Source organism: Myodes glareolus, chromosome 5 (assembly GCF_982192425.1).
Source record: "Myodes glareolus chromosome 5, mMyoGla1.1, whole genome shotgun sequence".
Lineage (NCBI taxonomy): Eukaryota > Metazoa > Chordata > Mammalia > Rodentia > Cricetidae > Myodes > Myodes glareolus.
Window position 1 is genome coordinate 101,078,920 of NC_142030.1, and position 17,936 is coordinate 101,096,855.

A 17,936-nucleotide genomic window follows, 5' to 3' on the forward strand; every position below is an offset into this window, starting at 1 on the left:
AGCAGCTTATGCTTGATGCTGAATAGAAAGTGCCCCCATCTAAGTTCTGAGATTCTTCGTACCCTTCTCCATTATAGAACGAAGAGCCTGTGTTTTCCAGAGATGGAAGCAAGTTCTTCATGACTGTTCCTGTCAAACAAGGTGGCCGAGGAGAATTCCACCACATAGCTATGTTCCTGGTCCAGGTAGGTTCTGGGATCTTTCTTTGGTATGGTTTTATTGTCAGTGAAGGCTCATTGCTCTTTCCTTTTATTTGACTTTGTGTGTGCTGGTGTGTGTACACAGGTGCACATGACCAGCTGCTCACCTGTGGAAGACAGAAGACAAGCTCTAGTGCCAGTTCTTTCCTCTCACCTTCTTTGCAGCAGGGTCTCGTAATTTAAAGTCTGTTTCCGCTAGGCCTGCTGGTGCATGCACTTGCAGAGGCTCTCCTGTCTCTACCTCCCATCTCACCACAGGAGTGCTGGGTTGCACTTGCTTGCTACCCAGTCTGACTTTTACATGGGCTCTTGGGTTTGAAACTCATGTCCTCATGAAGATGTGACGAGAGCTGTATCAACTACGCCATCTTCCCAGACCCAAAGGCCCAATTTTTGTGCCATTCAGAGCCTAGAGTGAGTACTATGAAGCTAAGAACATGGGGTCTCACATACTTTGGGAAGGTGATGCCATCAACATACATCACATATATATTCAAGCTGCATCACCATAATGTCATAAAATTTAGTCAGCAGTATGCACTGTGAATTGAGAGCCTTGACATACAGTTTTATTTGTTTATTTATTTAGACAATATTTCATATAGACCAGGGTGGCCTTGGCCTTACTGTATGATAGATGATGATGTTCTACAAACAATACATAGGATTTGAATGTTTGGACTGGCAATATCGTTCAGTAAGTAAAGGAACTTTCTTTGAAACCTGATGACCCAAGTTCTATCTATGAAACCCATTTAAAGTTGAAAAAAACCAGACTCCACAAAGTGTCATCTGACTTGTATATGCATGATATAGAATGTGCAGCCTCACATGTACATAGTGTACACTCAATAATAAATAAATGGATATTATTAAATTTTAATATTCAAAACCAAGGAAATCCCCATCAAAATTGAATGTTAGAATAAATTAAAAATGCATCTATGCTAGAAAATCAACATAGATTTTATAATACAAAATAATATAAGTTTTAATGTGTTCTCAGTGATGCAGAGACCAAGAGGAAAGAAACACTATTCCTTCAAAATCTCAAAAGAATTTTAAAAGTTTAAATTATTTTAAAAATCAGAAAGTTTATTAATAGCTGATTTAAATATGTCAAGATTAATGAGCCAATTTAAATATAATTTTCAATAATGAACATTCTGGAGGAAACAAGCATCCTTGGAAGTAAAATAAACATCCCACTCTCACAGGGAGAGCTTTATAATGACAAATAATTGTTAGTAAATTGAAATATTATGAGAACTTCTCAAGCATGTAGTCAAAAGTACCTTATTTTTATGAAATCTAAATATAAATGTGGCATAAAATCTCTCACAAACTTGGTTTATTTAAGTTCTCAGATCCTTCATTTCTTGTGATATTCTGAGGCTGATGCAACCTTAATAAAGCTCTCTGGAGCATCCAAAAAGGGGCCTGCCTGGGAAAAGACATGGGTCAGCAGGCGGGAAGGGGGCAAGAGAGTAAGGTGGAAGTGAGTGGGACCAAATACATGACGTACGTGTCTGAAAATGTCCCAATGAAAACCGTGCTGTATAATTAGCACATACCAAAAAAAAAACCCATAGGGAAGTTGCTATTATCTATGTCCATATTTGTATCTAGAAATTTTTACTTTGTAATCACAAAATTTGGTGTTAGAACGACAAGGTTACCTAGGGTTTGCATTATTAATCAATCTCCACAAATGGGACTTTAATTTTAATCAAGGTTTAAATAAGAAAAAATAGGACATGTGTAATTTCTACAGCAAAGAGGAAGACTGATTTTCTTAGTATGCTATTAAGGTAGAAAAGTGGACGAGTTAATTATACACTTGTGAGTAATGCAATTGCATTTAGTTCTAAATAAATACATGTATTTGTATATGAATAAATTTCCAAGGTTTTCTGTGTCCAACTATTGGAGTGTTAGAACAGTCAGGTAAGATTTTAAGGTAATATATTCAATTTCTTTATCAAAAATTGAATATTAGAAAATAGATTTACTTATCTTTTTCTAAGTATATCTAGTGATCCTTAGATATTATTAGGGAAATATTTTGTTCAACAAATTGCACTTTATAAATATTATAAATAATCAGGAAATTTTATTGAATCTTTATTAGTAAGAGTCATCTTATTATTTATGTGTATGAGTTTGTCTGTGTGTGTATCTATTTTGTGGGTATGTGTATATGTGTGTCTGTTTATGCCCTTAGAAGCCTGTGATAATGTCAGTTCATCTAGAGCTAGAATTATGGAAGTAAGTTAATTTTGAGGCACCTGACATGGGTGTTGGGATTCAAACCGAGGCTCTCTGGAAGAGCAGCATGTCTTCTTAAAAACTGAGCTACTTCTTTAGTCTTCTTTGAATTGTTAAAACCACATACTCTTAAATTTAGCTACCATTTTAATACTCAAGATGGTCCTATTGGTAAAGCAATCAATATGCAAGCAAGAGGACCTAACTTTGGATTCATGGTACCTAAAAGCATGATCAGAAACGTCTGTCATGCTTTGGGGATAGAAACATTTGGATCACCATAATTTACTGGCCACTCAATCCAGCCAGCTCAGGAGCACTGTGTTCAGGGAGAAATGCTGTCTCAAAAGACAAGGAAGAGCTAAATTGTGGAAGATACCCATGTTAGCCTCTGGCCTACACACAAAGACAGACAAATGTATGCATGTACATATATACCCTCACCAAAGAAAATCTTTACAAATGAATCAGAGAGTGAAGACTAGAAAAATACGTACAATATATGATGATATGCACAGCTCCAAATGAAGTCAGTTTACTTAATTGATTTAGAAAGAAGACAGTTTCTAGTACTATGCTGGGTAAATGGTGTCCTCCAAAAACAGGACTTTCACATTTAGTTAAGAGTTTCTCTTTAATTTTTAAATTTTTTTCTTTATTCTTGTGATTTTCATCTCTTTAAACAATGGAATATGATTATGATTCCTACATTCCCTCATTTTCTCCATGGCCTCTTTAATACATCCCTTTCCAACTTCATGTTTTGTTGTTGTTGTATTATAACCACTAATTCTAATTAGTGCTGCACATATATACCTAGGAGAGGCAACTGATGAAGCGTGGGAAACATACCAGTGGCCACATTCTCAAAAAAAAACATTGATTCTCCTCCAGCAGCCATTTGCTGCCAGGAGCTCCTTAGTAAGGAACAGACCTAGAGTTTCTCTTGAAGTCTTGAAAAGAATTTCAGCTTCTCCCTGAAGCAGCCCGGTGTGCAGTATCATTCATTATTCCTGCAATGTCCAGAGAAACTTCCTGGAGCCGCTGTGTTGACTCTGCTTATCTTTCAAACAGAGTGTGAAAAGTTGTCATTGAAGTAGCAAACTTTTTCATCTATTCTGGGTACCATTAAGGGCATTTATAATTTTCTCTCTGAGAAAAGAATAAGACTGTGGTATTGTCTGTAAGATTCCTCAGAGTTGAATCAAAGTAATATATTTGTTAGAAAGTCACAAATGGGTGTTTAGGAGAAAACATTTTATAGTTCATAAATATGCCCAGAAGTCACACACACATGCCCACATATATACAAAATTAAGGGACATAGTTTGAAACTTCTTGTTTCAATTACTAACAACTATTAAACTGTAAATGTATATAGTCAGCACAACATTTTCAAAAGCTAACACTGATTGAATTAATGAGAGAATAAATAATTGAATTGCAATCCTGTTATTTCTATTATTTTTCATCAATTTGTGCATTTATTTCCAGTTCCTTTTTACATAAAAATAAGAATCTTTTCTTTAAAGATTTCAATTAATGTAATTTAGGTTTGCAACATTTGAGGAGTGAAACATGGTTTTTCTGATATCCTCTAATGGAATTTTTAATATTTTACATTTATCATGTTCTGAAATGTAATTTTAATAGAACTGTAGCATTCACTCAAGCAGACTTGTTATACTTTCTTTAAATGATCCATTTTCATCATTAGAGTTATTCTACCCTTTGTTGGGGGATTCTCAGACAAGAAGCCCTATTCACAAACAATTCTATTTTCAATTGCCCCCAAAGAATTCATTTCTAAATGTTCAAAGATCCCTAAGGGTATTAATCAGTATCCTCTACAGGAAAAGAATTGATAAAATAGGTGCATATGAAAAGAGGAGTTATAAGATTGTCTTAAATGATACAATGGGGAAAGCCAACAATATGTGTCTCACACTGGACAGGTTTAGTCCAGCAGTTTCTCAGTCCATATGACTGGATATCTCAGTAGTATGAGTTTGGCCCTGAAAACCTGAGAAATTACTGGAGAGTCACCTTGGCTATATATTTAATGCCTAAAATGTTGATTCTAATATCTGCAAACAGAGGCAATAACAAGAGGCTAGATGAACTTAGCTGCAAGTGATGAATGTGAAAACATCTCTTCTTTGTGGCCTTTCCTTTGGGCCACCACAGAGAAGTGCTGCCCACTTTTAGGGTGGATATTTCCACTTCCAATAATCTGATCAAAATATGTGTCACAGGAATGATCAGATTATTGTCCTCTGCTCATTCCAGATCCAATAATGATGACAATCCAAATTGCATACCCACCCCAATTCACCAAGTAAGTCACAGGCATATGCAAAGTGTTTGTTTTGGTTTCATATATAATGACAAGTGGCTCTTCAAAGCAAAAAAAAAATCATTTATAACCAAAAAAGAAGTGGGTATTGCATTAATGACCTCACCAGACACTGTTGCCTTGCATCATCTTCCTGGCCTTCCACTGGGCAGCAATCTACTGCTTGATGAAACCTGGCAACATGGTGACCTGCAGTCAGAACATCTGCCATTTTCATCCATGGGGCTCAGTTGTGCCTGGTAGCCTCTTGACTCATTTGGGGCAAGTTCATTTCTTTGAAGTGGTTCCTGAATGAGACAAGTAAATCTTTGCAAACATTTTGCTCACTTTCACAAGTGTATATAAAGACAAAGGGCAAGCTACCCAAGTGCTCTCAGACTCTCTTCTGTTCGGAGTGTAAGGGTTGCGCTCATGAGCTTTATTAGATTTTTTTTCACATTTATCCCTTGTCAAGGTAATTCAATAAGGAGAAATAATTCTTGTATTTGTCTTAGTCTCTTATTAAATATGATAATTTTCTGTAAAATACAACATCACATTATGATATTCTCTCTCTTTTTACCTCTTTTCCCTCTGCTGTGTGCGTAAGCTCAAGTGCATGTATGGAAGCCAGGTGTCGACCTTGAGTGTCATTCCTCAAGGACAATCTACCTCAATATTTGAAAAATGGAGAGCTCAATAAAAATCAATAAAATAAAAAAAGAAAACAACCTCTCACAATTCACCTAAGGCTTGTTTGGACCATGAGGCCTGGGAATCTCCTTGACGACATACACACCCCACTGGCCAGTTACTGTTGTTTTTCCCAGTCTCTCTCACAGAGAATCAAACTCGGGTGTTCATGCTTTCACAGCATTCATTTTGCAGAGTGTTTTATCTCCTTGCCTTCATCATGATATTTAAAATTTGTATTTGAAATATGGGCTTTTTCATAATGCCAAATAATTATTAAACTATTTCTTTCTTATTAGCATTTAGTTGATGCAAAGTATGTTTATATTACCTATGATTTGTTCAATGTTTCAGTGAGACCGTATACATAGTACACATTCATTTGTATTTTGGATTATTATTTAATATGTGTAAATTGTAATGTTTGCACCCAAAGTAAAATACTTGTATATTCTTATATACATGTTTCCAATTTTCTTTCATTAAGACTGTGTGAAAGCAGAATAGTGAACATTGCCTTGTGTTTCATATAATCGATTAAAACAATACTTGAAAACACTATTTGGAGTGTTAGAGAGACAACACAGGCTTAAGAACACATACTCCACAATTACCTGAGTTGGGACCCAGCACCCAGAAATACCTCTCTCTCTAGTTCATAGAGTAGCGGGGAGAGTCGTGGTGGACTCTGTGGTTTCCAGCCCAGCCATAATATATGCCACATGCTCAGCAAGAGACTCTGCCTCCATGGAACAAGAGATGAGGACGGTAAGAGGGCAACCAGTGCCCTCCTGTGGCCTCCACCCATGGGCATAGGCTGGTGAACCTTCACATACATTTACACATACACCAACACAGACACAGGAACATAAATATTTGATCTTATGAACAAAGAGAATCTATCTGTTGTCAAACGTGAACATGTTCCTCTGAGCAGTTAGTGACACATGACCCATCTACTAGTCATTCTTCTCATTGCTGTGACAAAACGCCCCACAAAAGTAACATTTATTTTGCTCACAGTTTAAAACTACTGTCCATGATGAAGGAAAGGCAGAGTGGCAAGAACTTGACATGGCTAGTTTCATAGAATCCATAGTCAGGAAGTAGAGAGAGATGAGGGCTGGTTTCAGCTCACTTCCTCTGCTATATTCAATATAGGACTCTGGATCATGTAATGGAACTGCCCACATTTAGGGCACATGTTCATTACTCAGTTAACCTACCCTAGAAACTCCCTTATGGGCATGCCCAGCGGAGTGTCTCCTCGGTTATTTCAAGTCATGTTATGTTGAGAGTCAAGGTTAAACCTCACCATACCCTTCTCACTCAGAGAAGGGTGAACAGTGTTTCAAGACTGTCATCTTCCCAAACTGTGTTAAGTAAAAACATTGTTCAATGTTGCATCTGCCTACTTTGTCTATACAACAACAAGAAGTTTCACATATTAGAGTTGATGATTCCACTCAGAACCATTAAGTTACTTTAGTCATTGTAAGCAGTGTAGAGAATAGCATGCTCAAAATCCATAATCCTATCACCTAATTAACCTAAGAAAAGTTTTTCATTAAATTTCACTACTTTATCTGATTAGGACACTGTCTGAAAACAATGGGTTCATTTTCTGTGATGAATAGACAGTAAATTAAAGCATGCTATTTTAAAGCAGTACAGTATTTCCCTTCTTTAGAGACCATAGACTTTAGGGAGAATTTAATATCAGATATTTGAATAAACAGCGAGTTATTGGGTGACAAATACAGGCGCTGCTAAATATGCCGACATGCTTCCAGTTTTTGAATAGAAATGCATGATTCATATTTTATTTTTTTGCGTGAGATAAAATCATCACCCGTTCAGCATGTGTGTGTGTTTGATGTCTAGTCTCCAATACAGCCACTATTCTGGATTTCCAGCCCTCTTTGGAGAATGATGAAGTCATATCATTGTTTGCTGTTTTATTCTGAGTTTAGATTTGAAGAGTTGAACCCAAAGTACATTGCTCTACTGTAGCCTGTTTTAGAACTACGCCCACATTTAGATCTACACTTCGTGCTTCTAGTCTGCCAAGTTTGTATAGAAGGGATGATGGATTCACCAGAAGATATTATTTCTGTGTAATAAAAATTTGTATTCTTTGCTACATTGTTAAATTTCCATTTCTTCACCTGAAAGAGGGTTCAGCTGGAAAAGCTACTTGTAACCAAGCCCAACATCATGAATTTAATAACAGTGGCTCACATGGTGGAAGAGACACATGACTCCCACAGATTGTCCTCTAACAGTCACATATATGCCATGGTGTACACACACACACACACACACACACACACACACACACACAAATAAACACATTAATCAATCATCAATGTTAAAATTATAAATTTACTTTTTTTGACTTGATGTTTCCTTAAAGTGCTTGCAAAACTACTCTAAGTTCAGACATCCCCTTGAGTAAATTAATCAAGTTTCTACATTTAATTTTATGTCCTTGATAATAATCTAATACATTCTGAGTGGTTTGGAATGAGTTACTTGGAGACCATACAAGAGTTAACGTGTTTACTGTTATGTAATATAGTGTTTAATGTAAGTCATAGGAAAATTAGTTGAGGCCCTTAGTAGAAAATATGGGTTCATGTTTTCACTAGAGGTTATTTATCATGTTAAAAATATATAACTGGAAGTGATGGATATTCAAAATAAAATTAGAAAGTCATGAACTTCCAATAATGTTTTCAACAATAGATTTTTTTTTCATGGTTGCAATAGTGTGTCTTTGTTGCAGAAGTATTTTAGTTCTCTGAGACACTATCTCAAATTTAGCTCAGTCTGGCTTTGTACTTACATAGCACAGCCTGGATTGAGCTCCTGATTTCCATGTTCAGCCCCTAAATATGGGTCTATAGGTGTGTACCACCATAGATAGCTTTAAAAGTGTAATATCTGGGACCAAATACATCTGTGAAGTGAATACTGCATGACTATATTCTTTTGCACACTGTATTCAAGCCTTTCTGAAAGGATTTTAGTTTTATTCATAACCAAACTGAAATAGTCCATGTACATACCAAATTTCCTGAGAAATGAACAAAGGAATCAACTGAGAAATCTGTGAACCAAAGGTCTTTCAAAATAGTCACAAGTATATTATGGTGTTTTAAGTGATTTTTCATCTTGAAATTGATATTATAGATGAACTAAAATATTGATGCAATAGGACTCTGTTCTTAGAAAAATCAAAGCAGATGCTGAAAGCAGGTAAGGATAGCTGCATGGTTATTTAGAATTCCAAGCTGGTCTTCGGTGACTAACTGGCTAAAATCTCACAGATTTTCTATTGTCCTTATATTTGTACATTTGGTCTTCAAAGTCTTAAATCATAGTATTACCTCAGATAGTGCATAAAGAAATATATATATATATATATATATATATATATATATATATATATATATATATATATATAGTCGATAGTGATAGCCAGAAGGGCAGAGAATTTGTAAGAATGAGATTCCATCCATTTGTTTTCTTTCTTTCATTGAGGAACATTCTGGTTATGTGACCTAGACTTACTGTGTAGTCAGGCTGTGTCACAGAGTTCCCAATCCTCCTGCCCCAGTCTTCTGAGCTGAGAGATTGCAGGCATGCACCTACATAGTGGGCAGAAATAGGGCATTTAGGAAGATAGAAATGAAGAAGACAAAGACTGTTTTGAAGACAGATTTGTTGCTATGACAACAGAGTGGCATCTAGACTATGTGCTTACTTTCTGTTTCAAATAGAATTGGCAGTAATATGTGGTAAGCAAATTTTCTCAATGATACACCTATATTCTGAACATAGTTACATCAAAGATGCCTTTGGAAGAATATTCCTCAGGTAGTAACATTCTCTCAGGGCAATGCTATAAATCTGGGAGTTAATAACAGCAATTACAACTTTTCAAAAACCAAATTTCTAATTTTATAATTTCTTGTCCTAGACATATAATAAAACACTGCAAATTTCTAATTGTATCATTTATTTGTATTCCACACATCTAGGTCTACTTTATTTGCTTGTGAACTCTTTGATATATGAACAACATAGATGCATTTTATTTCCAACCTTGACTTTAATTTTTCACTGTGTTTGTTTGTGTCTATATATAACCCCTTTAGGGATCATGTATCAGATATTTACATGACTATTCCAAACAGTAGTGAAATTGTAGCTATCTAGTAGCAATGAGATACTTTTATAATTGGGATCAGCATAACATGAAGAACTGTATTAAAAGGTCAAAGCGTCAAAGGATGGTTGACACCACAATCCTAGATGAAAAGCTATGGTCAGCTAATGATTGCTGAGAGAGGGTGAAACCATCTGTTCCAGAGATGACCCCCTGCTAGGTTATCCGATGTTAAGTGGCCAATATTAAACACACATGCAAATGAAAAATACTAAGTCAACTCAATGGAATGCATTAATGTATACCTACATGCCTTTACCAATAAATATGCATAAATATATCTGCATATATATGTGTGTGAGACAGAAAACAGTAATTAAAGAAAAGTCAATAATTTGAAAGGTCATTGGGGACACATCGTAGTCGAAGGTGAGAAAAATGGGTAGAATTAATGTAAATGTAATATTCATGTATGAAATTCTCAAAAATGTTAATGCAATTTTTATTATTGTGGTTCAATGAAATCGGAACACCTTTCCAGAAAGATTCATGCCAGTGCACTTAGAGTGCACATACTCTCCTGTGTCTGTCTTGCTTTCAAATGATTCATCAAGTAAAAGGATAAATAACAAGTGTATTTAAACATTGTCACTTGGTGAATTAATTTTTTATTTAACTTTCTCAACTTTTGTATATTTTTTCAATAAATAGAGAGTATGGTACCATTTGACAAAAAACAAAGAATAAGAAAAAAATAAGTGTCAAGGAGAAAATATGAAAATGAGGTGCCAGGAAAACTCATGTGGCCAGTGGACTCTAAATTAGGACAGATGTTAGAAAAGCAATGCCAGTCATTCATGTTGACACATTTTTGCAATCCAGCACTCCAGACTCCAGAGCCTGAGTCACACATAGTACCACAATGCCTGTGATCCAACAATCAGGACTCTGAGGAAAGGGGCAAAGTCATCTCCAGTCTCATAAACAAACACAAGCAAGAAAGCCATCGCAGGTGAAGAGTACGTGTGTGTCCTATGACTAAGAGCCCCAGCCCCAGGTGATTCCTCAGCCACATGCCTCTGGAAACATAAGGAAGTTTGGATTTTAAGAACCAAAATGTGGGGACCATAAATAGAGTCTGTGGATGAACAACTTCTGGCTTTTTGTCACACAGCGAGATGACTTTGGCTGACTAAAATTTGGCTACTTCAAAACTAAGAAGCCTTTGCAAAGAAATGGTATTTGTCTGTAGTGAAGAACAGGCCATTAGCCTGATCAGATCAATATGTGCAGGACTGAGATGTCATGTGAGCATTGCAAATTACTCACACAGAAAAAAAAAAATGATTGCAGAAGCATATAGCCTTGTCCTGGTTTGAGTATTATAAAGGTTACGGTAGTACACTCATAAGGAAGGGCAAGAATAAATGGCATTGCTGGGTTGCAGCAAGGTTTCTTCTGAAACGTTTGCTACAATGCTGTTGCACAACTGTACATTGCGCCCCTCTGTCTGTAGAAGTCACAGTGGAGCCAAGTGTTTCCCTCATGATAACTCTCAGTTGCATGGCTACCTGGCAGTTTCTGATTGTTTACCTATAGCTCAGGGAGAAAGGCACTGTCCCGCCATGGTCTTTTTATTAGAACACGTGTGAGTCCTTGATTTTAATGTAGGAAACTGAATGTTAGTTGAGAAAGAATTAGATGAAGCAAAGGCTGCCAGTATTGTTTTTTGTTTACCACAGAGACACTGTTTAAGTAAAAATGAGAAATCAATATTTTCAATTTTATTTTTTGCAGAGCAAAAATGAGCAAATTACAGTGCGGCATCTGACATCAGGAAACTGGGAAGTGATACGGATCTTGGCCTATGATGAAACAACTCAAAAAATGTGATTGTTTTTGCTTCTCTACATGGCTGCCATCACCATTGTCAAGTGTAATCTTTTCTATTATAAGAGAATAATTTTATTACCAGAGCTCTTGTTCAAATAAGCTACTCATGTAACAGTGACCCTCTCTTTGAAAGCATTTTTTTGGAGCAGGACAGCAGACTGTTCTTGCAAAGGACCCAGGTTCAGTTCCCAGCACCCATATTGGGAGACTCACAACTACTCATAATTCCTGCTCCAGGGGAACCTGCCACCCTCTGCTGGCCTCTGCCTCCTCCACTTGTATGCACATATGAATAGAATTAGAGATATACATGAATATAAATAAATCTTAAATCTGTTATCTTTGCTTCATTCACAGACACTGCACACAGACCCAGTCCTATCACATACTTTTCAAACTTTGGGAAAGATTATGAAGTAGAATGATTATTTTACAAAACAAGACACATACATTTCCCTGTTGGAACAAATTCCCATGACTGAATAACAAAACAGCTCTCGCCTGTCTTTTTGACGGGTTAGAAAATTCAGGTGAAAAACTAAGGTTGACAAAAATAAATATACCTCTAATGTTCTTGATATTTTTCCCCCAACAGTTACTTTCTGAGCACAGAGTTTTCTCCCCGAGGGAGGCAGCTGTACAGGTAGGTGGTGTGAATTCTTTTTTCCCAAGTTGACTTTTCAGAGGCCATGAACACAAGACAACAGAGGTGTGGGGAAAGCTCAGCTCATTTTCAATATGGCAAGGGAAGAACCAGCCTCTCACATGACACCCTCACACTCTTGGTCTTGTCTCTTGGGCATAGACTGTAGCAGGTGTAGGGAGCTACAGATGGATTAGGATTTTTTGTCTTGCTGTTTACATTTGTGAATTTTTTTGTTTGTTTTATTTTGTTTTGCTGATGACATAAAAAAAGACAAAGCTCTCACTTCAGAGAGAATAAAAAACAGTTTATTTTTAGAACTAAATGTAAGTGACCATGACATGAGAACATAGATTTAGGTCACCTCAAATACTTTGTTCCAATTGGGTACTAGTTTTACAGAGCTTTTATAGTAATATGACATAGAAAGTCATGAATTTAGATACTTTTCAAGTATATTGGTGGGAACCTCAGGTAGACAACTTTCAGTAAGCTTTCCAAATCTGTACTATCTGTTCTATGCAGGTTCTTTCTTGGAAATTTAGTTGATACTAAAACACAGCAAGGAAGACATTGAAAACCTGGATTAATTTCTAATATGGCCAATCTCTGCAAGAAAGAACCTTACACTTTTACTCTAGTCCTTTGGCTGTGACTGTCTGGAAGCCTGTGAAATTATGCCCAGACTGGACACTTCTATGTCACATCTTTTTTTTTTTAAGTAAATTTTATTAAATTATAAAAGTTTCCATTTCCGCCCCCCCTCCCAACACCCTCCCACTCCCCCCACTCCCCCTCCTCCTCCCTCTTTGTCCCCCAGGGCAGTCAGGGTTTCCTGCCCTGTGGGAAGTTCCAGTTCCTTCCCCCTCCCTCCAGGTCCAGGAAGGTGAGTGTCCAAACAGACTGGATCCCCAAAATCCAGTATATGTAGAGGAAACAGGTCCCAGTGTCATAGTCAATGGCTTTTCAGAAAGACTTCGGGCCAGCCACAGTCAGAGAATCCGGCCAAATTCCGAGAATCTGGTTAGATCACGTCCTCGTTCAGTCGCAGTCCAACTGGCCTTGGTAAACTCTCATCAGATCCGTTCCCTTGTATCAGTGGGTGATAGCATCCCTCGCAGTACTGATTTCGTTTTTCATGTTCTTCCTCCTTCTGCTCCTCATTTGGACCTCGGGGGGCTCAGTCCGGTGCTCCAATGTGGGTCTCAGACTTTATCGCCGTCCTTCGCCAGATGAAGGATCTATGGTGATAAGCAAAATATACATCAGTATGATCATGGGCCACGGCTGATTCAGGCACCCTCTCCTCTGTCCAGAGAGCAATCTGGGGGATCTCTCCTTGGACCTGGGATCCCATATATAATCAAGTCTCCTGTAAACCCTAAAATGGCTCCCTTAGTTGAAATATATTCTTCCCTGATCCCATATTCATCCTTCCTCCCTCCCCGCCCCATCCCCGGCCACCAAGCTTTCCCCGTTCCTCCCCTACTCCCTTCTCTCTAACCCTCTCCCCTTCCATCGACCCTCCCACCCCCCCCATGCACCCGAGGTTACCTGGGACTCTTGTCTATTTCCTACCTCCTGGTGGATAGCTAAATAATCTTCATCAGGTTCATCTTCTTATTTAGCTTCTCTAGGATCACGAATAATAGGCTCAAAGACCTTTAATTATGGTTAGAATCCACTTATGAGTGAATACATACCGTGTTCCTCTTTTTGGGTCTGGCTTACCTCACTCAGTAAAGCGTTTTCTATTTCCATCCATTTGCATGCAAAATTCAAGATGTCATTGTTTTTTACCGCTGAGTAAAACTCTAATGTGTATATGTTCCACACCTTTTTTAACCATTCTTCTATTGAGGGGCACCTAGGCTGTTTCCAGGTTCTGGCTATTACAAATAGTGCTGCTATGAACATAATAGAACAAATGCTTTTGTAGTATGTTAGGGAATCTTTAGGGTATATTCCCAAGAGAGGAATTGCTGGGTCCTGAGGTAGGTTGACTCCCAGTTTCCTGAGAAACTGCCACACTGATTTCCACAGTGGCTGCACGAGTTTGCATTCCCACCAACAATGGATGAGTGTTCCCCTCACTCCACATCCTCTCCAGCATAGGCTATCGTTGGTGTTTTTGACTTTAGCTATTCTGACAGGTGTAAGATGGTATCTCAAAGTGGTTTTGATTTGCATTTCCCTGATCGCTAAGGAGGTTGAGCATGACCTTAAGTGTCTTCTGGCCATTCGAAGTTCATCTGTTGTGAATTCTCTGTTAAGTTTAGTACCCCATTTTTTAATTGGGTTAATTAGAGTTTTAGTGCCTAGTTTCTTGAGTTCTTTGTATATTTTGGAGATCAGACCTTTGTCTGATGAGGGGTTGGTGAAGATCTTAACCCACAAACTTATGAACACCTAATTTTCGACAAGGGAGCTAAAGGTATACAATGGAAGAAGGAAAGCATCTTTAACAAATGGTGCTGGCATAACTGGATGTCAACCTGTAAAAAAATGAAAGTAGATCCATATCTATCACCATGCACAAAAATCAAGTCCAAATGGATTAAAGACATCAACATTAATCCATCCACTTTGAACCTGATAGAAGAGAAAGTGGGAAGTAGTCTACAAGATTTAGGCACAGGAGGCCTCTTCCTAAGTAGGACCCCAGCAGCACAGACAACAAGAGAAACAATGAATAAATGGGATCTACTGAAACTGGGAAGCTTCTGTAAAGCAAAGGACACTGTCAGTAGGACAAAAAGGCTGCCTTCTGACTGGGAGAAGATCTTCACATCTTCTTTTTATATTTTTACTTTTAGAGTTTCACGGTACTCTCTTTGCATGTGTGTGTGTGTGTCTCTCTCTCTATGTGTGTGTGTCTTTTCTTACCTCCCTACATTACAGACATTTCCATATTTTCCTAGCAATCTTTCCTTCTGCTCCATCTCATGTGGAGTTTTCTGTACATCAATCAATGTGACATTAGTATAATTTATTCCTGTATAACATAATAGCATGATGGAAGGGACTTTTAATACAAATTCAAGCAAGCAATAACTTCTTTCTGTCTCCTTTTCTTATTATTTTTTTGTTTGTTCCTGTGTTGAGGGTCATATAATTAAATAAGATTGCTGGAGAAGGTAGCCTTTTCTCAGTCTAGAATATTCTTTCTTAAACAAAATGAAGCAATACATATGTGAATATTCACATCTGCCCAGCATCCCCAAATGTGAAACTAAATCCATCAAGGTCTTAAGATAAGCTCAGCTATTCAGCATTAAAATGTCCCCTCATTCTGCCAGCTCTCAGTAGGACCTGAGACAAGACAAAAATACTTTTTATTTGGGGCGGCAAAGGGTCTATTATTTTCAGATTCTACATGCACTTTCTAATTTCCATTTCACACACCTATTTTAAACACGTCAAGGCTGCCGTGGTTATTCTCAGTGGAAATTCACTCTGTTTGAACAAGTTTCACCTCTCCTTCTTACCAAGTCACCTAGCTTTCTTTTGAGGGTAAAAATGTATATGAAGTATAGAAGGGGACAGAGTGCTCACTGAAAGCATGGGAATTGGAGTTTGGATTTCCAACTATGCAAAATCTGGTGAGAGGAAAATCTAGAGTTTGAGAGGGGAAGACATTGGGGCCCCAGGACAAGCCAGCTTGCTAGACTAGCCAGAATAGACAAGTTCTTAGTTCAGAGAGAGACTGTGTCCAATTAAATAGAGTGGGGGAACACTTGAGGAAGTAATTCACATCAACCTTTGGCCACCACAAAAATGGAAATGCACAGGAACACACACCCTGGAGAATGGTAGCCCTCACATTCACAGTGGGTTTTTTCACATCAATTAACACAATTAAGGAAATCACTCAAAGACATGTTCATAAAACAATCAAATCCGTATAATTCATCATTATGACTCTAGAATGTGAATTTGGCAGTAAAAACTAACCCTCACGACTATGAACAATGTTTTAGTGATATAGAAATACTTGATCATATTTTATTCTTTTCATTAAAAAACACAAAAAGAATTATCTGTTGGAGACAAACCTTGGCCAAGGTCATTGGATGAGCATACTTGAGGCTATTTGCTCTGATTAGTCTAAATGTGATTTGAAGCATATCGACTGCTTAGATCTGAGTGGTTACTTATATCATGACTGGGTCTATGCAGTCAATGGTTCATGACCTTACTAGTGTAGTGGAATGTCCTATAAAGAGAATATAGTGCTAGTAAGTGTCCTCTTGCATGACTCATTAAGTGCCAGCTGACTTGACAGTAAGATGTAGTTTGACCCAGAAAACTCAATCATCATCTTGCTTGAGCTATAAAAATGCCCCGTGCTTGATTTAATGTATGGAAGAATCAGAACAGTTACCAAACTCAGTGTTTTTATTTTTGTCTAAAAGCATTGTATTTTTGTTGTTGTTGTTTCAAGAATGTCATAAAATAAGTAGTGTAAAGGGTGGCTGGGGAGATAGCGGGTAAAGTGCTTGCTGTACAAGCATGAGGATCTGAGTTCTGATCCCCAACCCTGATGTAAAAAGTGGTGCCTGTCTATAAAAATCACAGTGATGGATAAATGGAAACACAGGAGGGTCCCCGGAGCAGTGAGTCAGCCAGTAGAGCTGAAATGGCCAGCTTTGGGTTCTGTGAAAGACTTGGTCCCAAAAAGCTAAAGTGTGGAGAAATAACGGGTGACGCCCAACATCAGCATTTAGGCCCTGCACATAGCACACACGAGAGTGTTCTTGAACACACATGCGTATCAAACATATATACACACTAAATAGATAAGTTCTAAATACCAAGGGGAATCTCTAGAGAGCGTAGATGTGAAAACTTTATGGAGGACAGAGAAAGTCTTCAAATCTTAGTATTACCACTGACAAAATATATACAACTTGCTCATTTTCTTTGAAATAATACTTCAACATCATTGTAGATGTATTTAGCATAACTGAATTTATCCCTAAAAATTGTTTAAATGGAAAAATTCATGACCATAGTTCAAATAAATATATATGATTATCTCACAAGTCATCTAAGGGTGAATTTTTAAGTGCCTAGTATGTCTGTGGATTGTGATGTGCTCACAGCATTTCAACTATAAAGTTATAGCTCTGCTTCTCCCACCCTTGCATCCATTCTAATACCTCTTCTCTTTTTCCTAGCATTGTCATACAACACACATCAATGTTAACATGCTTATTCACATATGCTTGTGTGTGTCTGAAATTGTGAACCATTCTAAAATATAACCATATTTTAGAACACTTTTGTTCAAATAAGCTTTTTGAAGTTTTTGCTTACTGCATATTAATTATGCACAATACTATCCTTATGACAATATGACATTATCATACTTGCATGTATGCATGTATTTTGATCATATTCACTTAGGGTCTTATTCCTCTTCTCAAGTCTCCCTTCTTCTGTGTGTGTGAGAGAGAGAGAGAGAAAGAGAGAAAGAGAGAGAGACAGACAGACAGAGACAGAGAGACAGAGAGAGACAGAGAGAGTTTTGTTAAGTTTATTTATGGGAACATGGGCACCTGGTCAGTGGCTAAACTATACAAGAAAATGTCTCTCCTTCCCTCAGGAGCCATTAGCTGCCCAGACTTCCTAAAGCCATCTATCATGGGTTCTCTTCCTTTTTTGGCAGGCAGAGGGAGGGGAGAAAGCATATGTTTTTATCTGCTGATTAGGCTAATATTGCACTTG

The 17,936-nt window shown here is 37.5% G+C and overlaps 1 protein-coding gene across 2 annotated transcripts in view; it reads left to right on the forward strand.

Moving 5' to 3' along the window:
• The window catches only part of Dpp10 (dipeptidyl peptidase like 10), a 723,175-nt gene that overhangs the window by 663,345 nt on the left and 41,894 nt on the right, over positions 1–17,936 (forward strand). For both annotated transcript variants that reach the window (XM_048443790.3, XM_085688334.2), the window contains exons 13-15: positions 78–185; positions 11,468–11,559; positions 12,159–12,206. In XM_048443790.3, the coding sequence (XP_048299747.3) occupies positions 78–185; positions 11,468–11,559; positions 12,159–12,206 (248 nt within the window). The remainder of the gene's footprint in view (positions 1–77; positions 186–11,467; positions 11,560–12,158; positions 12,207–17,936) is intronic.